The following is a 25357-nucleotide window of genomic DNA, read 5'->3' on the forward strand; positions in this document are numbered from 1 at the left end:
TTGGGACTTTGAGAGCAAAAAAACCCTGTCAATTGCAACTCCGCGAACACGGTTGAGTCGGTTTTGCAAGTTTAGTGAAACATCCCCAGTTTCTGTTATACTCAAACAAACTCCATCCATCGGCGCTCGCAGCGCTGGTGTTTCGTCCGTTTTACCATTTTGCGTATTTCCTTCCCTTTTTTGCACCCGTCGACGGGGGCGACGGGCAGAGGAACGAACCGCAGTGCGAATTTGTCTAGGTTAAAGTAGAAAAAACGGAAAAAGATATTAGAGACAGCAAGAGTGTGCTCCTCGCGGGACGGAACGGGTGGATCCCAAACGAAAAGCTTAAGAATAGCTAAGTTAATGGCACGTGGCGTAAAAACGAGCAATGTATTGACACACAGATACCGACACTTACTCGAAGAGAGACACCGAGAAGGATAGTAGTGTAAGGTTTATTTTCTAAAACGGTTTCTCCTCCGGAAAGAAGAACTCCCCAAAAACCCTTGTCCCCGTCCTGTTTTCTTTGGCCTATAACAATCCTTCGCTACTCTCTGCTACTCGTTTCCCGAAACTTACTCGTTAGTTTAACTATTATGGAATATTTTATTAATATTATTTTTATCGTTTTTTTTAAGTAAGGAAAGCGTATTTTTGCAAAAAATATAAACAAGTTTTTAATTAAAACTATTCAAAACACAATCGAAGTGACTTATTTTCGTTTCCTTTTATTTCTGTGTTTTCTCTTAATTTGCTTCATTTAGTGATCATTTTTTTATTTCTGTATCATTTCAGTACCCTTCGGTTGATCCATGGGACGTTCATAGAATGGCCGACTCTTTGCCGACGTTCCCAACTAGTTGTGAATTAAGCGGGTTTTGCGATCAACCGACTGACCGTAGTCCAGCGTGGTCGGGCTAACGGAGAAGAAGCAAAGATCACAGCGGGGGTGCATCTGTGGACAATTGCACAATCACTACACAGAGAGAGAGAGAGAGAGAGATAGAGAGATAGTGCTACTGTTATCGTAAAGTGTGCTGAGGCCGAGCGTAAGATGATCTTGAAAACGCCTAGAGTTAGTCGTATTTTTTACATTAAGCCCTCTAAGCTAATCAAAACTTACAAACAAAAAATATCGATACTCAACGGTGCGAGGAGAATAAAAAAAGTAAATCACATCCTTCGCCGGATGGCGCGCGACGAAACATATATTATATTTATACTCTTCGTAAGTTAGGCAGCACGCGCACGCTGAAACGAGGTGAAGCGGCCACGTGGATGAGGGACAGATTTCCAAAATCTTCACCTACATATATCCCGTTGATCGAACGAATTGGATTCAAAATCGATACGAAAATAAGAAGAAAACGGCGCCGAAGCTGGTCGGAAGCGGAACCGAAACAAGCTAATATATTGAAAACAAAAAAACCAACTGAAAACAAATGAAATGCTTCAATTTTTGCACGAATGCCTTATCCTGTAAATAGAAGAAAATTTAATGATAAAATTCAATAAACCGTAACGGGACGAAAGCGGATGGCGGGAGCGGACGTGACGATAAAATTGGTTTATCGAGAATCGGAAGGCGCGGCACCAAGCGCAGAGAGCGAATACAGTTTCGATAGGAACCGTTTGGTATGACCCCTAGAGGAGCCCCGAAGGAAGGACAGGATAGTGTAGCCAGTTATTGCCCACCCTATAGTGCTTCACGGTGGGTGCCGGCGGGAGCCTTTCCGTGCTCCGCCACCAGCCATGCGTGCTCGTGATCAGACAATGCACCAACAATGTAGCGAACTCTCACCCTTTACACTGTAGAGCGTTGAAGAACGAACCAATCCGGTATCGGTGGACCCCTCGCGCTCGCGCACTGAATCTCTTTCGTATGACAAGACAGCCCCCGGGGAACACGGGGCGCTCAGATCCTCGAGGGAGGCTTTATTCAGTACAATCAAAAACGCGAAATGCGATGTAAAATACCCTTTCGGTTTGTGTTTTTCTTTGATTGTTGACCTTCGTGCGGACGTTTGCCAATAGACACTGGAATTAAAATGATAGTTCCAACAAACCCCTGCTCATTTACGGTCCGTAACGGTAACCAGCAATTCAATTCTGTTCAGGTTCTCACAGAGATCCTTCCATTGGGCCGGTTGTTCTCGGAGCAAGTAAAATGTTTTGGCACAGTCCAGCAGGAGCTGTTAGGGAGCTAAGTTGAAGAAACGATTTACAAAGTAGCGACTAAATCATTAAGGGTCGAGCACGCCGACAGATGAAAGCAACCTTTAGGGTGATAGTAGACGCAACGCAACTACGCAGATTTCTTCTGCCTTCCTCTGCAAAGCGGCGTGCAAGCCGGCCGAGGGATGCGTTTGAAAACTACAAGAAACAAAACAGCTAAAAGCACGTTCCGAACAAAAAAAGGAACAGTAACAGAAAACTACTTACAACTTTAGTGATACCACGTTAAGCGCAAGCCGCCAGAGTAGTCGCGATGCCTAGGACTAGTGAGAGCAGATGAAATGAAATATTATTATTATTATTATATTACCAAACACATTATATATTTGCTAAGGATCGGAGCGGAGAGAAAGAGAGAGGCAACTCGAGCAAAAACTAAAAGAAAACAAAACGCAAACCACAAAACAGACTCCCAGAACCACACGCTCACCAACTTACACAGCAACACAACTACAAATCCAGAACAGTAGGATTCAACAAATATTTTTTATGAATAAAAAATTTAAAATCACTTCCACCGTGTAAATGTGTGTTTCGGGAATGGCAAGGAAAGAAAACTGAAACTGGGGGGTGTAAGGAAAGAAAGGCTTGCGGGAAGAAGCGACCGTCGTCCTTTGGCGATCATGGTTGGTTTCTTGCATTCTACAGACCTTGAGCTGCAATGGCTTAAGGCTCGTCTCTTTTTACATACTAAAAGCTAGCTTATTTTTAAATCTAATTTAAATCTTAAATCTTTTGCCATTTGTCCATTGGCCATTCCCTGGCCTTTCCGAAGACTACCACTTCCGGAATCGGAACACTTCCGGAGGTACAAAAGCCCCGACTCTGAAGGAGTCGGCGACTACTTTGTCGATCATGTAAAAAAAACTGTTCCGGAAACTGTTGAAGCGCCGAATACATCGTTGTCATGATCTACTTGTTTTTATGACTGCGAATCAAACTCGCTTCTCTACGAGTGTTGTTCGCGTTCGCTTCGACCAAAAGCGAAATTTCCGATCAAAACGCCGAGCTGCGATTTTTGATAAAATGACCAGGGCACAAGAACCAGGCAGGAGGTAGCAGCAACTAGTTCCGTTTCTGGCTGGTCGGTTGCCATGGCAACGAAAGCAGGGCGTGTGCAAATCGATAAGCCTGCGCGATGCTCGATTGCCAATAAAAATGGTAGCAAATTCACCATCTTTTGTAGCAGCCATCTTTGCGAACATCGGTATTCGATTTCACAACACAAAAACTTTATTTTGTTGCACAAGATGCTCTAATTTTTCATTTAGCAAATACTTTCGACGTATCGCTTACACAACAAGTTTGGTTTTGCAACACACCATGCCATGATTTTTACTCAGCCACATCAGATATAAGATAAAATGTTCTTAAACGCCTTTTTTAAACAGCATTACTCGATATCTCACTGTTCCAACCGAGAACGGCTTAAACGGCTTCGCTCAATGCAGTTTACCTTATTTGCATCGAAAGCCCACAACATTGTTGCAAGATATTTTTATCGGTCGCGCCGACTTAACAATAACAATAACAATAACAATAACATATTGTTGATAACAATTTCACAATGCAACGAAACTCGGCACAAAGAATGGAGCGTTGCAATTCAAAAGCCCTCACAAGCGCGCCTACAGCATGCTGCTGACAGCACCGTGCTGTCAGTCCACGGCTCTTCTGTCACAATCGTGTGTTTTTGGGTCCGTTCGATTCTCGCTATTGCGATGCCTCGGTGATCATTGTTTTCCACAGCTGGCGCAATAAGCGTTTTTCCTTCCTAGTTTCGTCAAAGAAAACTCCAGCCCGATTTGGTGTGGGTGGTCTGCTGCCGCGGCAACCTAACCGTTCGCCGTTTGTCGTTTGTCGCCTGTGGAGTGCGGTATCTACGTGTGTGCGCTTCGCCGTTCCGGGGAGTTACGTGCCTTCTTGGACCGACGGAGTTTGGAGAAGTGCGTAGTTGGCGTCGTCGGAGGCGCGCGCGTTCGAACGGAGGGGATGTTCCGGGCGGGCAGGAAACAGTTGGGCAAACGGCAAACGGCGAACGGTAACATCAATGGGGCTTCGAAGAAACTTCGAACCGATCAGCGAGTACCAAACTTTGAGGATACGGCAGCTGGAAAAGAAGCTGACCAAGGCGTACCCGACCAGAAAGGGATGCCGGAGGACGGCACGGCCGGCGGTTATTCCGTGCTAACACACGAACGTCGCGTCGTACGTGGCCAGACCGGGAAGAAGTTTCTTGATTGCGAGATTCCTCGCTTCGGAACGCTGGTCGAACGAACACGCTGCCGGTCGGCTGGGGACTACATTATTGGCCACGAGCTGGGCACGAGTCCCGGCGTTCCGCAGGTCCAGTACCTGGCGCGAAAGGCAGGAACCGACGAGTACTATCTGCTGAAGGTACGAAAGAAGCGCCTGCCTACTCGATTAACGATGACGAGTCTCGTTTCTTTCTCATCAGATTCTTAGCTTCGATCCGGGAACGGAAGTGGTCCACAAGGAGGTGATTCAGGCGAAGATACTGCATCACAATGAGTACACGCTACTGTCGATGTTGGCCGATCTCGATGGCGTGATCAACGAGCACGGATTCTTCAGCGATTATGCGTTCGAGGAGCGAGAACAGGAACAACCGGACGGATCGTGGGTGAAGATCTACACGGGGCGGGTTCGCCGCCGGCTCACGCTGGTCCTGGACTGTGTGCACGCGCACGAGTTTTGCGAACGTTCGGGCGACTTCGTCACGCTGCAAAACTACATTCCGACCGTCCGGGGCCACGAGTTCGAAGCTCTGCAAATCTTCTACGAAGTGGTGCGGGTTGTGGAACAGATTCACGATCGCAACGTCGTGCACCGCGATCTGAAGCTGAACAATATCATACTGAACCGGCGCACGAAGCGGGTGGTGCTGACAAACTTTTTCCTCGGCAAACACCTCATTAACGGCAACGAGTTGCTGTACGATCAGCGCGGCAGTCCGGCCTACATCTCGCCGGACGTGCTCGCTGGAAAGCCGTACCGAGGGAAACCATCCGACATCTGGGCCCTCGGTGTCATTCTTTACACGCTCATCTACGGAAGGTATCCGTTTTTGGACAACGCGCCGGCGGGCCTGTTTCGGAAAATCCGCGAAGTAGATTTCACAATTCCGAGGTATGATGGAGCGCGCCTAGGTTGTGCTGAGTTCTGTATTATCATCCTATCCTGCCCCTCCGTCCCTTTTTTTAGTGTTCCCAAGATGTCGGAAAGTACCAACATACTGATCAAGGCGATGTTAGTGCGCAATCCGAACGATCGCTTCACTGCTACCGAGGTTCGCGTGCAGCTCGAGCAGATACTTCGCTCGATGGCACCGGCCCGTTCCAAGAGCGATCAGTTAGTGCCGGAGTTTGTGGAGCGCTCGGTCGGCCGTGCTGCCGGTGATCAGGCACCTCCGGAAACTCCCCTAACCGGCACACCGTCGATTCCCGAGTTCAAACGCCTAGGGTCACCACCAAAACATGAACTCTCGACCGAACCATTTTCACGCATTCTCGAGCTGTCCGCAAGAGACACTGTGCCCGTCGGTGGCAACACTGTTGCCCCTGCTGCTGCTGACCAAAGACGCGAAGGCGAATCCTACGTGGATCCGAAACCGATGGCGATCCAGAGGTTGAACGCGACGCTGCGTCTAATACCGCCCAGCGGTCAGTCCCCGTTTGCGCCGATTGTGTGGCCCCGATCATCGAGTGCTTTTGAGTTGATGCAACTGGCCAGTTGTGGTTCGCAGCCGTCCGCTGCCGGTGCTGCTGGTGGACGTGGGCAGCGGAATCGATTGAATTTCAATCACGTTCCGGTGCGCTTCCGCCCTTACAATATTCCTGCAGCGGGCACCGCTGGATCTTCGCTTACCATCATGCACGGGGGTCCAGGTGAGTACGAGCTGAAAGGATTCGCAACGAATAGACATTACAATAGGCTCGTTTTTGGTTCCAGGACGCCGTACGGCGGGCAGCGTTGAGTCGAGCAGCAGCAGCAGCGAGAGAAGCCACTTTTATCAAACGATGCGCCTGCTCGGCCAGTTGCCAAGCAACGGCCCGCCGGCTAATGTGGCGCTTCCGTCGGTAAGCAACGACAATGAATCGCCAACAGCGCCACAGTCCACGGCCAGAACGCAGCCCGTATCACTGACCGCACTGGTGGCTGCAATACCGAGCATATACGCCATCCTATCGGAGCGTGCCCGCAAAGGGCGCGGGGCTACAGCGGCCGGCACCGTGCAAGCTGCCGCCGATGACGCAACGCTCGACTTCACTGGAATCGTTACACCCGAGATGGCCGACAAAATTGTCTCCTTTCTGATCATCAATGTGCGCCACCACGAAGTGGTCACGGCCGTTTTCGGGAATGGCAATGGTAGCAATGGTCGCGATGTGGAAAATCGCGTCAACAGTCTGCTCGAGCTGCTCCGCCAGCTGGGCGTTCGGATGGAGGCAGACGGAAGCGGACGGATCGTGATCCGGCCGGAACAAACGCGCGAACGGCTGATTCTACTCGTCTGTTTGCTGCGCATCGCGGGCTACAATGATGGCTACTTTAAGCCAACCTGAATCGGGGCGGCCAGGGGATGAGCTAGGGAACGAATAGAGAATGCATCCCTATTCCCTGTTGCATTGAATTGCGGTGAATTTGAGGGGTTTTATTACTACTTCCGTACTAGTGATAGAGTCTTAGGACCGTGTTAGGACTACATACGGACAAACATTTACACAAAAAGGGTTTACTAATCTTAGAGGGATCATTATTCAGCACTTACAAATATTGTAGTGAGACCACTTGCTTTATTTTTTAACCAACCAACCAACCAACGGGAGCACGGTAGGAGTAAAGGAGAACTCACAAAATGCTATTCTTTATATAAATAAAGTAAAAATAAGTGAACCAGTTTCGAGTCGAATCTAATCCCTACACCGAAGGACAGAAAAGTCTACCAATCACCCTGAGAATTGTTTCGTCGCACCACCACATCGTTCACTGTTCCGCCTGCCTGGGGCAGGCATTCAGTTCAACTCCGGTGCCGCCACCGATCGTGGTAGGGATCGAGCCGTACCCTGCCTCGGTCAGCTCGCGTACTAACTCGTGGAATGTTTCCAGCTGCTCGTAGTTGGCTGGCAGCGGCACGAAGGCACATCCGCCACCACCGGCCCCGGTTAGCTTGCAGTCGAATCCGTGGCGTTCGGCCAGCTGAAAGATACGCTCCAGTGTCGGATGGCTAACACCGAGCGAACGGAGCAGATTGTTGTTGATGTTAACGATCGTTCGTAGGCGCGTGTAGTCCGACACTCCGCCGTCATCTTCATCATCGCTGCCGGTTGGGGTTTCAAGCAGTTCGATCACTTCCTCCACCAGCTCACCCATCGCATCCAGGATTCGGTCGACGGTGCGCGGGAACAGCGAACGGCGTTTGGCGGCAGTGGCCACCAGCTGGGCAGTGCTCCGACTAACGCCACTGTCGACAATCAGCACGTGCAGAGGCACCCGTAAGCGGATGTTACGATGCTCGGAATCCCCTCGCCGGAAGCGTATCAGCTGACCGTAGGTGCAGACCATGTTGTCGATGCCGGACGGTTTCTCGTGCATGATAATCTCGGAATCGAACGCCCAGCGAGAAACTTTTGCCAACAGCTCCGGTGACTGTTGCAGTGTGAACCCGTGCCCGATCGTAGCCTGTGTGATCGAACCCTTCAGGATGCGCGAGAGCACGTAAGCACCGGCCGCAAGACAAACACCGTAACTGGCCGAGCTGCCCAGCCCCGCTCCGATACTCATCGTCGAGCGGATTGCCAGCCGGAATCCTGTCCTGTCGTTCCCCGCGAAGTCAGTGACACCCTCCGAGCGGAGCACCCGATTGACGATGTATAGTGCGGCTGCAAGGGAGAAGCGTTCCTTGCGCGTCGACGGCAGCGTCTGGATGAAACGCGCAAAGGGGAATCCGTCATCGGTGCGCATTTGCTGAAGCAGTTGATCCGGTTGCAACTGCTGGGCGCAATCGACTACACGCAAAAACTCATCGAACGCCCCGACGGACAGGCTGGTCGTGAAGGGCAGAGAATCGAAAGCGAAGACCACGGCGTCGTTGGAATGGCCGGTCGCTTCGTACCGGAGGTGCGTTCGCAAACCGATCGGACCGGCAATGGCCGGGTGACCGTAGACGACCGAGTGTTCGCCGTGCAGAATTAGCTTACCAGGAGCGGACAGCTCAAACTGTTGCACCGGTTCCCCTTCTCCGGTTGCCTCGGATGTCATGGTCGTGTCGCGTTGGTTGGTTGGTTCACAGGCGCGCGGTTAGTCTTTACTCTCGTTGGCCCACTGCTCCGGGGTATACGTTTTCTGCGAAAACGCGTGGATTGTCTTCAGCTCCTCGGCGAGGGCAGCATTCACGAGGCTGCAAGAGAAGGTTTTGGGTAAAGAACAGCAGTATTCATTGGGAGTGTGGCCAACACGTACCGGTGCCGCTGGAGAAGCGGTTTGCCCTGAAATTGTGCTGAAACGACGATCGCGCGAAACTTGCCACCGCAACCGTCCGATTCGTCGATCACCTCCTGCAAACGAAACGAATATTATCCTTTGGACATTATCGAAGATGGGGTCATGCTGCGAACCGTGTGCGGTTGAAATGAAAATTGACAGTTCCCCATTCAACTATTGCCTTTTCACATATTTACAATATTTAGTTTATTTGGCTTTCTTTTTCGTTCGCTTCTTTACAGTCGCGTGGCTGTAAAATTGTCGATAGTTGAAGTACAGATAGAACAGCACAAAGTGGCCACAGCTGTACGCGGATATGGCAAGCGGATAGAGGAACGGCAGAGCGTCCGGAGGCGGCACGAAGAGAAATGCCACCAGTAGTGCCACCTGCCCCAGCAGAGACCCGTAATAGAGGGCCACCAGCGACCCGATCCACCGATTGAGGAGGGTACGAATGTGAAGCACATCCCACCGGACCGTCGCCGAGGACCTCGTGCTCAGTCGTGGAAGGGCCAGTGTGATGAGCGAAAGCCCCAGGTAGGCCCCGGTGAGGCCATCTTTGTGCAGCAACGGAAACATACTGAAGGTGGACACTTGCAGGAACCAGTACGCTGCAAACGGTTCCACGGGAAGTAGCAGAATGATCGGCAGTGCGGCGAGTAGGATTGATTTTTCGTGCACTTGAAAGCTGAACAGAAAGAACCCGAGTGCCGTGACGGAGAGCGAGTAAAGGAAACCCCCGGGGGATGGCTTGCGGAGCAGTAAGTGCAATCCACTGGGCAGAACGGCCAGTACCGTGCACAGCAAACACACGAAGGCCATCGTAGTGTTGGGGAAGTTTCTGAAAAACAGAACAATGCCGGTTGAGAACCTGATCACTTTTCCGGTGGGAAGTGTGGCCGCGGACTTACTTGAGCTTTACGAACACATTCACCACACACCAAACGTTGGCGACCTTATCCTCGAACACACCCCGGGCCACGGGGAAGATACGGTGCACCAGCTGGCCGACGTTCTCTAGGGAACCGAGCCAGGGGAGCCAAAGCACGGCGAATGTCCCCAGCACGGTTCCACCGAGAATCGCAAGCTTCCGGACACCGGCAACCGCCCGTCGAATGTTCCAATGTTCCGAGCCGTGGTCGAAGGATCGGCGCAGGAGTAGGAAAAAGAATGGCAGCGCGTGGTACAGCTCCATCTGCTTGTAGTTGAGCGCTAGACAGAACAAAACGGCACCGGAAAGTGTGGCCCCCGTGACGGTGGTCACCACGGCTAGCGCGAAGAGGGCAAGCGACACGTTGTTGTACTGAAAGTGCCCATTATCGATGAGCATCTGGCCGGGATAGAGGGCGGCCAGTGCGAGCGTTAACCATCCGGATCCAGCGGCGGGTCGGTGGAGGAGCCGGATCGCGAGCAGAACGGCCGGAAGGTACAGGACGGCATCGAGCAGCAGGACGGAGTTGCGCATAAAGTGCTTGTGTCCATCGGTGCCTAGGCCACGCGAGGTGTGTAAGGCCACAAACTCGTCCTGCCCCTGCCAACGGGCCCACCGGCCCACGAGGTAGCTGTGGTAGGCGGTCAGAGGCGGATAGTCCAACCCCCAGTACAGCAGATCGTTGTCGGTCGTGTTCCGATACCAATCCGTCACCGGCAGATTAACGGTCACCTCTTGCCAGTGGCGCTGGGCCTCGTAGTCACCGTACATCGGCGGACGGTTTTGACCCGAGTACCCGTGCAGCGAAAGGGTGGCACGAAGGAACAAACCAGAGGCGGCCAGCGCCACCCAAAGCGACAGTTGATGCCATTCCATGGCGGCAGCGGAAAGCCAGAAACAACAACGCAACACTTCCACGCGTTCAAACCGGGATGCGGCGATCGGCCGTTTGACAGTTCCGGACGGTTCCGGGTGAAGAGAAAGCGGATTCCCGTACTTACCACATGCGTTGCCTCTAGCCGCTCGGTCAGCTTCTGGCGCAGATATTCCTCTGTGTAGCCGGACATGATGGAAAACGGAAACCAACAGAAACAAGGCTTGGAACAAGGAACAGCGAATTATTTACCTTATTCTGCAAACGAACAACCGCAAATCAAAAACAAAAATTTCAGAGGAACCCAGTTTGACAACCTTACTCACTTTTCGTTCTCACTCACTCACTCATTCTCACTCTTATGATTTAAAGGTGAAAAAAGGAAATGAAAAAGCCATATTTTGCATGAGCAAGAGAAGCCATATTTTCTTGCACAAGTAGAAAAAGCCATATTGTCTTGCATGAGCAGAAAGAGCAACAACGACAAGTGGCTGCGTTGGGCTTGCTGGCTGCGTGCGAAAGTTAAAGTGTCACGTGGCTGTGCTCGCTACGATTTAGGACATTTGAATCTAGAAACCGTTTCGAATAATTCACCTGTTACTACATAGATGAAACAAAAAGTAACAGATTACGAGTATTCGCAAATATTGCCAACAAATTTAGTGGATATGGTGACTGTTGGCATGCGATGTCACATAAGCCAAGCAAAAACATTTAAAAACAAACTTCCTCTCAATCATAGTTTGCATTTCTAGGAGGGCAGTGCCCAATGCAGCGTATTAAAGCTCAACTAATGCTGGGTTATGACTGAGAAGCGGCCACTATCCATACAGAACGCAGAGTACTCTCATTTAGTATGCTGAGTGCTAGGCAACGGCAGATACATTCGTATGCAAATGAGGACCGTATTGTAAGCGTTAAGGGAGTAGTGGACCCTCGCTGCTTGCATGATGACCTATTCTGTCTTTTTTACTTGTTTCACACAGATACGCGCGGGCAGAAAGTGCAGCAAAACAGTTCGTTCGTTCGAAGCGTACTCTTTAACAATGGAATTTGGCGGCTTGTAAGGTAGGCAGCTGATTGAAGATCCCACGAAAACAAACGGCCATTAATTATGAGCTACACCTAAGAAAAGGTTCGGTGGCCACGTCAACGCCGGCCATGGCTTCCCGCAATATTTAGCACACAATTAGTGATGATTAATCGTCCACCATTAGTGGAGGCGCCTGGTGGTTGAACACTAATTTCAATATTTACTACAACCCACAGGCAACACTAGCGGCACCAGCAGGCGCCGTGTTGATGTGGCGGCTGAGAATATGCCGCTCTCGTGCAAACCGATCCCGACTCGTATCCGACGGAGGAATTCCTTCAAAACTCCCCGCACCAGAGGCGAGCTCTTCCCAACAACCAGCCGTAGTGTCTGCGAATGGCAGACGACGAGGGCTGTTTTCCAGCCGACTTTATTGATTTTCCGTTATGATAAGACAAATTTGTGCCCGCTTATTGGGTGGCTTGGGCCGGAGCAGCCCGCGGTGTGGGCAAACTTCAAACCGAGCCCAGCGTTGAGAAGCTCGTAATAACATTTTGGACAGAAAATTCCACTTTCCTTCGGTCTCGCGAATCTTGTGTTTTTCCACGAAAGCTAATAAAAACGCTGGCAATATGCTTCGGCGGCAGACACCCTGTTTATGACGGTAACGGTTAGCGGGACGCGCTGGACGGGATGGCCGCGTTATGGTTCACAATCCGCGGCGGCCGTGGGCAATTTGCTCCAATTTCGGCACAAATAACCGTCAACGCCATTAGCGGAAAACCGCAAACCACGATGAAGATTTTTCCTGCTCGCGCCATCGGCGGCCATGCTCTTGAAATGTCAAACACATTAATTAGCGTTAAGCGCAACTTCCATCATGCGGCCGTGGTTTTTCCCACGACCGTTCCCAGCGCGCTCTTGGTGGGTGTAAGGATCCCTTTGCGAGCAGGAAGGGGGGTGGGAGAAAACTTGATCACGAACCGAGGCACGCCACCGTCGCGCGGTGGTCGTGAATCGAAAAGTCAATTTTAAAATGATTGATGGGCACGGCAGGGCAGACGGCGATCGGCCGTAAGGACCGCTTCTTACGGAGCCAGAAGGGTGTTCCGTCGTAAAGGAAAAGCCGCTCCCGTTCGCCCCGGTCTCGTGCGCTGCGGTGAGTTATGATGTCCCATTTCTCAAGTTTGCTTCCAGAAGAGTTGCTTTGTGTTGGAGTTTGTTTTCGGACCATTTTTGCAAATCCCGCGCCAAGCCGGAAACGGAAGAAGAAAAAAAACCCGGCGAAACAGCAACGTAATGAATGGCTGCATTTATCAACCGTGCAGGGTAATGATTAAACCGTAAATCATATGTTTTTCAGATTGTTTTCGGAGGCCGGTGGCTTGGCTCGAATACCGGCCGCAGGTTGATTATGATGGATTTGTGCCCGGAGTGGTAATTATTGTGCGTCATTACGAGAAGCTAAAAAGCGTCTTTATCGTAATCATTTTCAAGACACGGCATTAAAGATTTATCAAACCCAAGGCAATGAGTTATGTCGTGAGCACTTTACTACTCAATCGCTCTGAGATACGCTTCAAAACGGCAACCTATCGTGCCAAGAATGTAACAACCAAAGAAAATTACCACAAATTAAATTGTAAACTCAGCCGTTGTCCTTTTGAAGGGCCGCCCGTAATGGGAGCTTCCGCAAACAACCCACATCCCTTCGGTGGGCCGAGCAAACATCGGCCATCTCGCCGGCAAACAGCAAGCCTTTTGCTGGTGCCAAACGGATCCTGCGGGTTCCTGCCCGACCGACAGGCACTGGCAGTCGTGTTGCCGGGAAAACAGCATCTCCTACCTCGGCACTTCCTGGCGATTATTAACGCATTAACAGTATCGATCACGGGCACCCGTGGCTATGAGTGAATGCAGAACTCGGACCGACTCGTCCCTTGGCGATCGCCTCGGTTGGTCACGGGGGTAAATTGGTCACTTTCTATCACCCGGCCCGGCCCGGCCCGGGTGGCTATCGATGTTTTACATAGATTACCAGACTTTTCAATTAAAAGGACACCGCCGTACGGCTACATCCTGGAACATCTAGAATCGCCCTCCACCCGCCACAGTGCCACCGTTTCCATTTCGACTTCTGGAAGCTTTACGATAAGCGCCCCGGCATTGTCCTGAAAGTGTTGAGGTGTGCGAGTGTGTGTTTGATTGGATTGGAAACTGCTGGCCGGTGGCATTTTCCTAAACGAACGTAGGGGATTATAAGCCCCAGGTCGGTGTGGTGACGCTGCACCAGAATCCTGCAGCCGGATTCACCCATGTCGGGTTTCAATTGAAACGCCAAATCGGAAGCAATTAATTGTGGTCTGTCGTAAGACGGGCCGGCCGCCAAGCCGCCGTGTGTTACTGAGAAACTAAGGGGCCCACTAATTGAAAGATTAGAGGGACAATCCAACAGTGGGCGAGTGACAAAGCTTATTGGAAGAAAGTGTCGAAGTACTCGTGCGGGATTGAAGTTATTTCATTTGAAGTGTCCTTTTTGCAGCGGAACATTTTTGTTAGCCCGTTGATGATAAATAATAATAATAATATTTGCGTTCCATTTTATTCCACCTCGGAAAGGATCCATTTTTTCTCGAATCAAAAACTCCAACCGAATGGTTCCGCTACTTCATCAGTTTGGTCTCGTTCCGTTCTCACGTGGGGCAATATTTCACGGCCGGTGCCGTCGCTTACGGAATTTAAAATTACCGATGGCAAACGGGGGTCCAGAAGCACGTGCTACACTCCTTATCAAACGCCAGTGGGTCGAAGAAGCCGCGCTCGGCAAAAAGCTAGACTTACGTCACCGAGCCGAGCGTTTGCGTTTATTTGCCGACTGCGGCCGCCGTCTAATTGGTAAACACTGAGTACCGGTTGGTGCGATAACGTTGCGGGCTCCACTTCCGGGGGTGCAGGACTCACAAATGCGCCACATCCGATCCGATCGCCATCACTACGGAAAAGGGAGGCATCGTCAGCTGGGACGGCCACGACGACGGTCAATCGCCGCGTACGCCGAGACTCGAGACCCGTTTTCGGTGCACCAGAGACCACCATCCGGTTCATTCGTTACGAAAGCACTGGCCGATCTTGCTCCTAATATGCTGAATTATGCTCACGACCGCAAACTTGACGCCCCATTCCGGGCCGGGCCGGGTCGTGTCGGTATCCTAAATTCTGGTTTCACCGGAAATGTATTTCGTCGGTCGTGGTTCGGGTGGTGTTGCACCGGGTGTTCCCGGCAAGCGGGTGGGCAATTTAAATACAGCGCTCCGGGCACCGACAGCCACGTATGTGTTGCCACGTGCACCACCAGACCACGCTGCAGCTGCCTTAATTAAAAACGATGAGCCAGAGTTGAGCAAATACTGAAACGGCCAAAGTATTCCACTTGTAATTTATTAAGCATGCTCGGTGTGCCGTACTCGGCATGAAGAGCGTGTGATTTGCGTATTTTTAGTCCTGCGCCCGCGTTACGCAAGCACACCACGTGGCAGAGCCGCCACGTGGTGGACGCGCAAGCGATACGGAAGATTTCGCGCGGAACGCGGCAAAGAACATCGCCCGAGGAGCCATCTGGCCGGCCGGTAAAATCCTTCCGGAACCACTTCCGCTGCATTGGTCGGGTGGCAGATAAATAATTTCCCCGCCCCTGGGTGGCCGTGGCGCATCCTTAGACCCTTACGCCGCCGCCACGGGCGCGCGTAAGTAAGTGCGGCAGGCGATAACGATGAAAAACTGTGCATAAATTGTGGTGGCCATGTGGCGGTGATCAACCCGTGCTGACCAACCAACGAGGAGCCGTTCGATGGAACGATAAATGTGTTCCCGTTCCGTAACGGTTCCTGGTTAAAAGCGGAACGCTCGCGTGCGCGTGTGTGTTTTATTTTTCGTCGCTCACAATTTATGCCCGCGCGAAAGATAGTTTCCGGTTAAACGTCCTGATACGCTGCGGCGAAACGCGCCACTTCCGGCCGCGTCGGCGTCCGAGCGCGCGAACGCTGAAAGCATCGAACATCGGCGAGCGCCCTAAACGATGCAAACAGCTCGATAGCATTCCGTTCCGTTGCAGTTCGGGCTGGTTCAGGCTGGAAATATAGTGGCAGAGCTTTCGGAGGATTAATTGGAAATTTATTTCTTCATCAATTTGTTGCCCCACAAATACGGCTCTGACGGCCTTCTCTTAACGGTGATTTTTCCACATTGCATGCCGTTCTAGATCTTGGGAGTTCGTTTAGCGGTTGCCTCTTTCTCTTTTGCTCTTTTGTTATCTATTCTGAATTTAGTTCTCCAATAAGTTTATTTTCTATTGTGCCATAAATTGCTACTTTGGCCTCTGCTCTTCTTTGGTGCAAAAATTCCATCATGAATCCTGCTTCAGCAATCATTTCGAAACCCTGTAAAACCCCAGCTGCGGCCCAAATATTATTTTCCAATTAACATGCCAACGCAATCCCGCTTTCCCGGTTCCGATTTTATGCTCCCCGAGATTACGTTCAGCTGCTTGTTGCTTGATGATTATAATCACATTTACCGATCGCTGGCGAACGTTGCACATTCGGCACTCGTCACTAGAATTCAATCAGCTTTTTCCCTGCACGGCAACTTCCCACAAGTAACGCAACGCCATCGTATAAATAACGCCGAAAGCTAATTGAATTGTGCATCGCGAAATGGAAAACTCGCTGGCCGGCCCCGGGTTGGTGTGCCTAAACATTGGGCTGGGCCGCAAAATTATGTTCGCTGCCCCGTTCGCTGTGGAAAATCTTCCGATCCGTACTCGGGGCACCCAAAATTAACGGACCCCATCAGTCATCAGTCACACGGCTCGGCTCGCAACTTTGTTTGCGCGAATCAGCTCTTACGGCTTCGGCGCTAATGCACGTTGATTATCGTCAATTATTCCTTCTAATAATGAGTCATTAGTCGGGCGCAGAATCCCGCCCCAAATTTTGGTGCGAACCGAGGTAGTGTGGGCCGCGCGGAAGTGTCGAGCAACAAATCATGCCGTTTGTTGTGTTGCTCCAACGCCGACGCCGCTCCCGGTTGAGTTACGACGATTGTGGTGCTTCCGATTCATTCACTGGCAGTCGGCATTAATGGTGGCCATTATTGGCGTGTTGTTAATGACTTACCTGGCCCATGATTTACAGCGTCTGCCACCGTCCCAACTTTCGAGTCAATTCCCTCGTGACGCCTGCGAAACCTCCTTCGTTAGCGACCGTTATTCACGCTAACTTTGAACATAATTTTCGAACATAACGATTTACTATACGTCACACAATACGCCCGCTTAACAATGGCTAACAATGCGGGGCGGCAACGAAAGTTTCGCGAGCCGAAAACCGTGCTCCTCGGAGCAACCCGGAGCAATGCATAATTCCCGGGCGTGCTCGGGGGCCGAGAAAAAGTTCGCGCTGCTCACGGCACACACGGCAACATAATCTAACGAACGAGGGGACATCCTTTTATCTCCCCGATGCCGCCGCCGTGCAGAGTCTTTATCGGCGCGACGGACGCCAAACTATGCACATATGCAGTGCCCCTTCCTGGATGTCCTTTTTTCGTGTGAGCCAGAGTGAACCGACTTGCATTAATACTATTTCGGTGCTGCCTGGGCGCCGCGTCCCGGTGTCAGACGGAGCGATAAATTTTTAACGACCTTCACCGGGACGAGACACGGAACTATCTCGTCGGCACTCGGCCGGCCTGGCTGGGCCCGCCCGGGAAGTGTAGTAGTTTTTGGAAATAGTTTCAAATGTGTTCCACTTTTTTCTTGTTCCAGCAGAGGGTCGGAGGTGACTGTTTCCGGTGGGTTGGCTGCGCCAGTCCTTGGCTTCCTTGGGACTTGGGAGCTTTTTTCGAAGTTAGCACCAATCGGTGAGCCTCAACTTTTGGATTATTTATTGTTTGCAGCGGGCCAGCCTTAGTGTCGATGGGGCCCCGGATGGGAAGATAGTATCGGGACACCACTTGTAACCGAACGAAGGACACACCGGACCAGGATCTGGGGATGGAACTTTTATGATTTATGCGAGATTCCTTTTCAATGGGCCACCCCATAATCACTGTGCATCGTACTTTGCGCCACGACGGCACGTCCCCGTTTGTCCTTGTTTTTCTCCACAATTCTTATCGTCCGCAGGAACCCTTTTTGTGTGGCGCTCCGGTTTGAACATATTTCGGTTTGGTAATACCGATTTATTGCCCCACCACTGCCACCACCAGTCGATCGATTCCGACTTCGAGTCGTGTGGTTTTTGCTGACATTATTGTTCCGGAATCCGACCAACAAAACCGATGCCCCGAGATGCACCAATTAATACACCCGTGTTACTCGCCACGATTCGAGTTGTGGTGGCTGTGGGTGGAGTTGGGAGTTAGTTCGTGTTGTTCGTAGGACCCGTGGGTTCCGGTGCCGAGCGGAAATATTAAACAGTAATTACATTTTTCACCAAACTTTCCCGTTTGTCGTACTACAAGGGGCCAGTGCAGTACGGGTGCTCCCGGGGGCGACCGGCTGAGACCCGTGACTGCTTTTCCAATTAGCGTATTCCAGTGTTTTCTTCTTGCTCTTGCTTTTATGTCATTCGCTTGAGTGCGGCTACGTTTCCCGGTTCCCAGTTTTCCCAGTCGCCATTCGGAGCCTGCCTGGAGGCTGAAAAGTGAAAATTTATATCCATCATCAGCCGGCTGACGTGACCCGGCGCCCGGCCCGGGTGGAAAGCGTGCTTTATTCGTTCGAATGGCCCAACCGTGGAAGTGGCCCGACTGCCCGGCTGCTCAAAATAACCTGTAATTGGATAGTTGGTTTCGGGTTTGGAAGGACGAGATAAAGCAGTTTCCCTGAAAGAGTGAAGTACCGCGCAGTGTGGAGAATACTAATTAATGGCATTCGGCAGCCGGCCACTGAGCTGCGGCCGACCATTGCTGGCTTCTGAGGGCCCATCGGAGAAGAAACAAGCATCGGCCAGCGCGTGGAGTACGTGCCCGTAATTACATAGCTGTCGGTGAAATGCGGTTTATAAACAACGACGTGTTTCTGTTTTCTGCTGTTAGCCCCGAGAGCCAAGAGTGCACCCGTTGGCCACTTTGAAACGGAGCGCTTCTACTACCTTGATCGAAAAGTTCCCGCAATGACCACTCCTAGTACTCGGCTGTCAATTGATCATTGTCATTGTTTTTATGGATTTATGGACGCGAAGATTTGCGTTTAATCGAGTATCGAGTTTAAAAAGTTTTTTGAGGATTTAATCATACGTCCTACTTTGAAGGAGACAATATCGACTTTGAACAGTAACCAGATAGCGTACAATTTATACAAAAATTCCGGGAACTTCTTAACCAAGCTGGTAAGTTTAAAACTTTCTCACCGTTGATGCCTTTTCATTTATTCTCCATTAAACCAAGGCAAAGGGCAGAGCAGAGTGGTTACCGATGGCAAGGAGCAATCTCATTCCAGCAATTTCATTCCAAACTTTGATGGAAATTGAACGTGAAAAACTTGTGACTATTGTTGGCCCGTTTCGCCAGGTCGCGGCCAAGATCAACCCAGGGGCGTGCAGCAGCAACAAATTTTAACGCCCGGCGATGGCCGGCGATTATCACCGGCAGCCGGTGAGAAAACAAACTTTGGCGAGAAAACTTTACCCTGACTGCCCTAGCGTCCGGTGTCCTCCGGTTGCTAGGTGGCCTCCCCCCGGCGGAACCCGGAAGTACTTGGGGGCAAATTGTTTTCGATGCTCCACAACTATTCTTCGGGATGTAGTTTTATTTCCATTTGATTGCTCGCGAGGTGGCATTAAAAAGTTTGCAAGCGACAGAAGTCAGCTAGAACATGCGTCACACGCGGTGCCCGACAGAAGTTGGTCCGGGTTTGGTTCCGCTTTTGTGGCCATCGTGGCAGGAATCTTGCGTCTTCCGCCTGGTGTGCCATCTAGACGAGAATATCTAGGAGATGCATCAGAGAAAAGACCGAACGAAGCTAAATGGAGTCTAAATTGAAGAGCGGTGGTCAGTTTTATTACATTCCACGCTCTACGGCAGCATAAATGGCAGAATGTGCACCGGCAAGCGAAACAAGGGCACGATGCAATAATGCTCACAGAATGCATCATGCCCTGGTGCCCTGCGGCGGCTCCATTATTAAATATAGTACAATCCTGGACAGCAATGTATAAAGCAATCTACGTTTTGCTCGCTATTCGCTACAGTTTTTATATAAATCTAAATCTGAGTTTGTGTTGCTTGAAATCGATTTTCTCCGATCAGTGCCGATCGAGCCGAAGCTAGGACAATCTGATTTTTCGCTGCAAATTGCAGTAACGGAGACAGAGTGATGTTCGTTCCCTGTGGCGGCCAACAAGGAGCATAGTTTTATCGAAAATTGCATTCCATGGGGGTCCTTCTCGATGTCCTAGCAACAGATTGCCGGTTTACGCCAAACTAAACTGTGGAACAAGCATTACGCAAATATCGCAGCCGTATTAGAACGTGTTTGCTTTGGGAAGATTATTAAATTCGAGCACTTGTTTGAGAATGACGTCCGATTATTACTAACCGCTCAGTCCGAACGCTGCAAACTCGCTACTCTCGCGTTCGTTCGCATAATCCGATGGCACCGTGCTCGGCCATCGGCGAAAGTTTGTCCATTGCAGATCCTGTTTCGCTCAACCAACCAGCGATGCACAAATTATGACGCGCTCATCCCGCTCGTTTGTTAAATAATTAGTCACCCAGTTCCGGAACTGCAAGCACTTTTTTTCTGTAATTTCAGAGAAAAAACCCGACATTTTCCGACCGCTCCGAACGGCCATTGGTCGGCGAGATTTATGGTGGCTGGTAAAAAGTAAATTTTCGGTTAAAAGGAAGGCTGAGCCAAAGCGACTTATCTGCACGTTCGCGGACAAATTTATGCTGGCGGGGGGGGCCTCTGTGTAATTAAAGGGGAACATAAATTTAATTAAAATTGCAAATAAATTACACCCATATCGCGGCCCTCGACTGGCCAGTGGCCGGTGCCGTAACTTTGCCGTTTTTTCGCGCTTGGTTCGCCAGCAGCATCGTGGAATTCGATTCGCTTCGCCGTCCGTTTGCTACGTTTTTGCTGGGGTTGTTTGGTCAATTCTTTCAACAGTGTCGATGGCTGGAACTCGGGACTTTTACATTGATCGAATTGATTTCAACAAAATCAAGGCACGAGCAGTATGTAATCAATACGGCAGGGCCTTTGATGTTCGATACGAGATTTATCAGTCGAGTGAGAATGAGTGCTACTTTCAATCGTTGTTTCGAAATTGAAATACACTTTACATAAAAAGGAATTTCGAAAAGTCTTTTCCTGCGAAAACTCTCTGTCAGCACACAGGGCTTTACGCTGACCATTATGGACCGCGATCGACTGATTGACTGAGTTCCCAGTAAAATCATTCTTCATCAGCATCATCATCATCGGCAGCATCCGCCGTTCCAGCGAAACGACTGAAAAGGAGCCATGTTGGTGCCATTTTTAATTAGAACCGTTCGGGAACCGACGAAACGCGTAGCCCATCAATCGACGGCATCGACGTAGGGGACGTCAGATATCGTTAGGCGATGAAAAGCGTTGGAAAATGACGGTTGATGATTTCCCGTTACTCTTTGTTTGGTTGCCAATCTGTTTTTTTTCCTCGACCCCCCAACGGATGATGAAAAATGGTGCGAGCCGCATTCATTATTCGGATCAGTTTTCATTCTGCTACCGTTTCCGTAAAATTGCGGACTTATTTTAAAACATAGCGGCAGGTCGGAACCAATGGAGCTATGTTTCGACAATTTTATTTCAGTGCACAATATTCGGTAAACGCACACGTCGACGTCGTTTAGTCGTGTTTTATGCGTCGTCTCAGGCTCGCATAGACGGCCACCATGAGCAGGACGATCCAGGCCAGCAGGGCCAGCAGGTCGTACCCGTAGGGCAGGTCGGGCAGCGAGACAAAGTCGAGGAACCGGCGCAGCTTCCGGAAGTAGCAGAACACCTCCGGGCAGTCGAGGTCCGGCCGGCCGAAACCGTAGATCGCGTGCATCGCCCCCTCGAAGGCGTACCGGACGAAGGACACGTACAGGAGCGGCATCAGCAGGGCCGAAGCGTCGCGCAGGGGCACGAAAAAGCCGGAAAACAGCGACGCCGGCACCATGATGAGGATGCTGACGAAAACCGAGCTCTGTACCGGCAGCAGACTGCCCAGCAGCAGCCCGAGCATCTGCGAGATCCACCCGAACAGCAGGCAAACCAGGGCGAACGTCCCGATCCGGAGCCACTCGAGCGGCTGCGACGTGAAGTAGTACACGATGAGGAAGAACACCGACGACGACAGGACCTGCGAATGGCGTCGGCGAAAAAAACAAATGGCCAACCGAATGTAATATGCTGGCAAGGCTCCCCGCTCTCCGTCCACGTGCACGTACCAGGGTCGGCAGTTCGACTATGATTTTCGCCCAATAGTATGCCCTCAGGGAGTACCAATTATTTTTGCTTTCCAACACGAAACTGGCCGCCTCGCGGGGGTCTGCAGGAAACCGCGGTGGGGGGACAGAGCGGAAGCGTTACTTGGCCCAGCATGCGACGGACGGCGACTACTTACAAACGAGGACGGCCGAGACGATGCTGGTGAAGAAGATAGCGTAAAGATTGATGATGAGCACGGCCGTGTTGGCCAGGATCCGGTCCGCGTTGTTGCCCGCGTTGTAGAAGGCCACGCTGGTCAGGAGCGCGATGGCAATGTTGATTAGGATGCGGGCCTTGAACTGGAACTGCGGGAGGCGAGGTGTGAACCGGTAATGTTGAGCTGGGCAGTATTTTTCATCATTCTCTTAGGCTTAGGACCGCCGTTCTTTAATGTTACCGGAGATGAGTCGACTTTCGGTGCCAGACCCTTAACGTATTCCTCCGTTAATGTCGGCGGATTGTGTCATTTGAAAATTTTCCGAATGTTTTAAGCAAACTACTGAACTACAACTGAACGAATTCACTTACCGAGTCCCGCAGAGTGCACGTGGCCGCCCGTCGCAGCAGAACCGCAAGCTGCTGGCGCGTGGTCAGCGCGTAACGTTGATACGAGCCATCGACACTTTTCTCACTCGTCAACGGAACAACCGGTGGATTGTCGTTGAAGCTGTCCTTTTCCTCCTCCAGTATTAACCACCGGAGCCGGTCATCATCCTGTTCGAGACTGGCCACTTCCAGCGCTGTAGAGAATCGAGCTCCCATGAACCATCCGGATGGAGGAGATCGGTAGCCCGTTCCTTCTTACCGTAGTCGGCCGGATTGTGCGAAACGGGACACTCGAGTTCGAATTGGGCGAAACGGGACACCAGCGAGTCGGTGGGACCGCTGTAGATCCGCCGTCCGCGGGACAATACGTAAAGATCGTCGATCAGTGGGAGCTGCTGTGAGTTTGGCTGGTGGATGACGCAGGCGATAACGCGACCCCTGAGAGCCAGCTGTTTTATGTGGCTGAGCACCTGATAAGCGGCCACCGTGTCCAGGCCGCTGGTCGGCTCGTCTAGCAGCATCACCCGCGGGTCGGACAGCAGTTCCACACCGATCGAGAGTCGCTTTGCCTGCCCGCCGGAGATCGCCCCGGTTAGGGTGCTGGCGCACCGCTCGAGTCCGAGGATTGCCAGTAGCTCCTGGACGCGCGCCCGTTTCACGTCCGGGTCCGCGGTGGCCACCTTAAACTCCGCCGCATACCGTAGGCTCTCCTCAACGGTTAGGCTCGACCACAGGCACACTTCCTGCTGGGTGTAGGAGATGATCTTCCGGCACCGACGCTCCGTCACGCGCTGACCATCGACCCGCAGCTGCCCGGTAACGTGTGCTCTCCTGGCGAGAGAGGGCAAGTTAGTGGACAGATCGGGGACCGATTTCGCGTGGCGACCGTTACTTGAAACCCGACAGGACGTTCAGCAGCGTGGACTTGCCGGCACCGGACGGCCCTATGATGCCCACCAGCCGCCCAGAACGGAACGAGCCGGACAGATTCTTCAGGATCGTCGAGTGTGTGCGATCTTGTATGGGAAGAGAACAAACGAAAGGAAGAACCGTTCACAGACTTTGGAACTCTGGCCGACACGACACTGGACGGGCGTACCTTGGTGATGCTTTGCGCCGCACGAAATATTCCGAAACGATAGCTCGAACTCTGGCACGGCCGGGAAGCTGTCCAGCAGCGTGTGCAACGGAATCGTCGAGGTTTCACTCCTCGTATCCGCCATGCTCGGGGTCCGAAATTTCCGACACTGTCCAACGGCTAGCCGGACGATGACTGGGCAAGGTCCGGTGCGATTAACGACGGCCAAGCGAATCCGGTGCCGTGATAAGGGATGATTCCGTTCCGGTGCCTCTGACTCTGCCCGTTGTTTTTGGCAATCTCGTCTCCTGCATCTGTAATTATCTCCTCCGCCTGGACCTCTGTCTGATTCGGGGCGAAAATAGCATAGAACTGAGCAAAGCACAATCAGAAGCGAAGCATAAACAAACAAACAACACGACATTCCACGATGCGTGCCTGTGTTCCCGCTGGTTCCTAGTTTCGGTGAGCAACTTTTCGAACCCTCGGTTCCGGGCGGCAACCACTGCGGATTGTGTATGTTTAATAATTAATTTGCCAGATTTCCCGAGAACATGTGAACGAAATAAATCACCCTTCGTATGCCCCGGACCCGGACGTGCAAACGTGTCAACCATCGTTTCCGGCTTGCCGACAACCAAACAGTCAACATGAAACGAGTGCCCACGAATGTCCGGTGGTCCCATTTTCGCCATTGTGTTGGCCAAGTGTTGGCCGGCTGCATACTCTTTTAAGTTTTTCACCAACGAACATGGCCAGACCGGATCTGGCTTCACATCTTCATCGAATGCAGTCGCAGTCTATGCTGGGCTGAAACAACACTTCACGATAGCGAGTGCTGGCCTATGACGCACCAGACACACCGGATTGTTGTACACCGGAAGTAGGTCAAGCGAAGTGCTTTGTTGTCAGGCACTGGCAAAAATTTGATCGCAAACCACCAAGATGGACCAGAAAGGAAGACGCAGCACTGGGCTGGAGCATTATTTGTGTTGCCGACGAAATAAAAAAAGGGATCCCCTTTGTTTGAGCGCATATGTCGCCATCTAAATGGTTTCTGTATTTACATGCGGCACACAATTGAGGGCAATCCGGTCAGGCGAAGAGAATGTTTACCCATAGGTTTAGCCTAAATGCAAACCGAAACTCACCTATGCATCTGCGGCCCCTTGGAATTAGCTGGACAGGCTCGGTCGACAAGTTCTTGGTGATAAGTTATAAGCAGCGAAGCTGTTGTCTGCTACGAAAATTTTCTAACAGTTTGTTTTGCAGAAAGTTTCCTAATTCCTAAACGAGATCACATTCCACAGCGTACCGCATCGCCCTTGTGTCTGCCCTTTAAAATGGTCATCTGGCTAAACTTTGTTATGGCGGGTGGTTCACGGGCCAAACTTTCACGTAGTTTGACAGTGGTGCTGGTCAGCACGTGATAGCAAACTTCTCACGATCTCCCAGGATCCGGTGCCCGTGTGAATGTTAAGCATCGCGCCACGTTATCAGTCAAACGGTGCGCTACATTCCTCGGACCGGGCTCGGGGACGGAAGTCGCCAGCGGGTGCACCGGCCGGCGAATGGTGTATGCAAGATGGATGCTGCCGATAAAAGGATAATACTTTAATAAATTCCTCATCCCTACGTAGTGTGGCCGT

At 51.3% G+C, this 25357-nt stretch overlaps 5 protein-coding genes across 5 annotated transcripts; 1 reads left to right on the forward strand and 4 right to left on the reverse strand.

Moving 5' to 3' along the window:
• The first annotated feature begins 3957 nt into the window (after positions 1 to 3957).
• LOC131212761 (MAP/microtubule affinity-regulating kinase 3-like) lies at positions 3958 to 7128 on the forward strand. The gene is made up of 4 exons (XM_058206766.1): positions 3958 to 4614; positions 4676 to 5367; positions 5443 to 6125; positions 6190 to 7128. The coding sequence occupies exons 1-4, from the start codon at positions 4210 to 4212 to the stop codon at positions 6801 to 6803; spliced, it is 2394 nt and encodes a 797-aa protein (XP_058062749.1). The 5' UTR covers positions 3958 to 4209; the 3' UTR covers positions 6804 to 7128.
• Positions 6937 to 8499, reverse strand: LOC131212762 (uncharacterized). The gene has a single exon (XM_058206767.1). The coding sequence runs from the start codon at positions 8497 to 8499 to the stop codon at positions 7225 to 7227; it is 1275 nt and encodes a 424-aa protein (XP_058062750.1). The 3' UTR covers positions 6937 to 7224.
• Positions 8500 to 8505: 6 nt separating this feature from the next.
• Positions 8506 to 10807, reverse strand: LOC131212763 (bolA-like protein 2). The gene is made up of 3 exons (XM_058206768.1): positions 10654 to 10807; positions 8701 to 8795; positions 8506 to 8638 (listed from the first exon to the last, which is right to left on the reverse strand). Exons 1-3 carry the CDS (start codon positions 10717 to 10719, stop codon positions 8539 to 8541), a joined length of 261 nt encoding a protein of 86 aa, XP_058062751.1. The 5' UTR covers positions 10720 to 10807; the 3' UTR covers positions 8506 to 8538.
• On the reverse strand, positions 8929 to 10528 carry LOC131211401 (probable dolichyl pyrophosphate Man9GlcNAc2 alpha-1,3-glucosyltransferase). Its single transcript, XM_058204843.1, has 2 exons — positions 9633 to 10528; positions 8929 to 9562 (listed from the first exon to the last, which is right to left on the reverse strand). The coding sequence occupies exons 1-2, from the start codon at positions 10526 to 10528 to the stop codon at positions 8929 to 8931; spliced, it is 1530 nt and encodes a 509-aa protein (XP_058060826.1).
• A 10651-nt stretch (positions 10808 to 21458) lies between the features above and the next one.
• LOC131207870 (ATP-binding cassette sub-family G member 1-like) lies at positions 21459 to 23853 on the reverse strand. Its single transcript, XM_058200503.1, has 7 exons — positions 23730 to 23853; positions 23523 to 23646; positions 22890 to 23461; positions 22613 to 22824; positions 22221 to 22389; positions 22045 to 22145; positions 21459 to 21956 (listed from the first exon to the last, which is right to left on the reverse strand). Exons 1-7 carry the CDS (start codon positions 23851 to 23853, stop codon positions 21459 to 21461), a joined length of 1800 nt encoding a protein of 599 aa, XP_058056486.1.
• Between the last annotated feature and the right edge of the window lie 1504 nt (positions 23854 to 25357).

The sequence above is a fragment of the Anopheles bellator genome, chromosome 2 (assembly GCF_943735745.2).
Source record: "Anopheles bellator chromosome 2, idAnoBellAS_SP24_06.2, whole genome shotgun sequence".
NCBI lineage: Eukaryota > Metazoa > Arthropoda > Insecta > Diptera > Culicidae > Anopheles > Anopheles bellator.

Excerpts from the sequence above, each read along its gene's own strand:
- LOC131212763 (XM_058206768.1), bottom strand. The coding sequence starts at position 10,719 with ATGTCCGGCTACACAGAGGAATATCTGCGCCAGAAGCTGACCGAGCGG. Across the intron at positions 8,796-10,653 it reads GGCTAGAGGCAACGCATGTG|GAGGTGATCGACGAATCGGA; the intron begins GTAAGTACGGGA and ends TTTCGTTTGCAG. Across the intron at positions 8,639-8,700 it reads CCGCTTCTCCAGCGGCACCG|CCTCGTGAATGCTGCCCTCG; the intron begins GTACGTGTTGGC and ends CTTCTCTTGCAG.
- LOC131207870 (XM_058200503.1), bottom strand. The coding sequence starts at position 23,853 with ATGGCGGATACGAGGAGTGAAACCTCGACGATTCCGTTGCACACGCTG. Across the intron at positions 23,462-23,522 it reads AACGTCCTGTCGGGTTTCAA|GAGAGCACACGTTACCGGGC; the intron begins GTAACGGTCGCC and ends CTCTCTCGCCAG. Across the intron at positions 22,390-22,612 it reads CGTGCACTCTGCGGGACTCG|TTCCAGTTCAAGGCCCGCAT; the intron begins GTAAGTGAATTC and ends CGCCTCCCGCAG.
- LOC131211401 (XM_058204843.1), bottom strand. The coding sequence starts at position 10,528 with ATGGAATGGCATCAACTGTCGCTTTGGGTGGCGCTGGCCGCCTCTGGT. Across the intron at positions 9,563-9,632 it reads AATGTGTTCGTAAAGCTCAA|AAACTTCCCCAACACTACGA; the intron begins GTAAGTCCGCGG and ends TCTGTTTTTCAG.
- LOC131212761 (XM_058206766.1), top strand. The coding sequence starts at position 4,210 with ATGTTCCGGGCGGGCAGGAAACAGTTGGGCAAACGGCAAACGGCGAAC. Across the intron at positions 4,615-4,675 it reads ACGAGTACTATCTGCTGAAG|ATTCTTAGCTTCGATCCGGG; the intron begins GTACGAAAGAAG and ends CTTTCTCATCAG. Across the intron at positions 5,368-5,442 it reads GTAGATTTCACAATTCCGAG|TGTTCCCAAGATGTCGGAAA; the intron begins GTATGATGGAGC and ends CCCTTTTTTTAG.
- LOC131212762 (XM_058206767.1), bottom strand. The coding sequence starts at position 8,499 with ATGACATCCGAGGCAACCGGAGAAGGGGAACCGGTGCAACAGTTTGAG.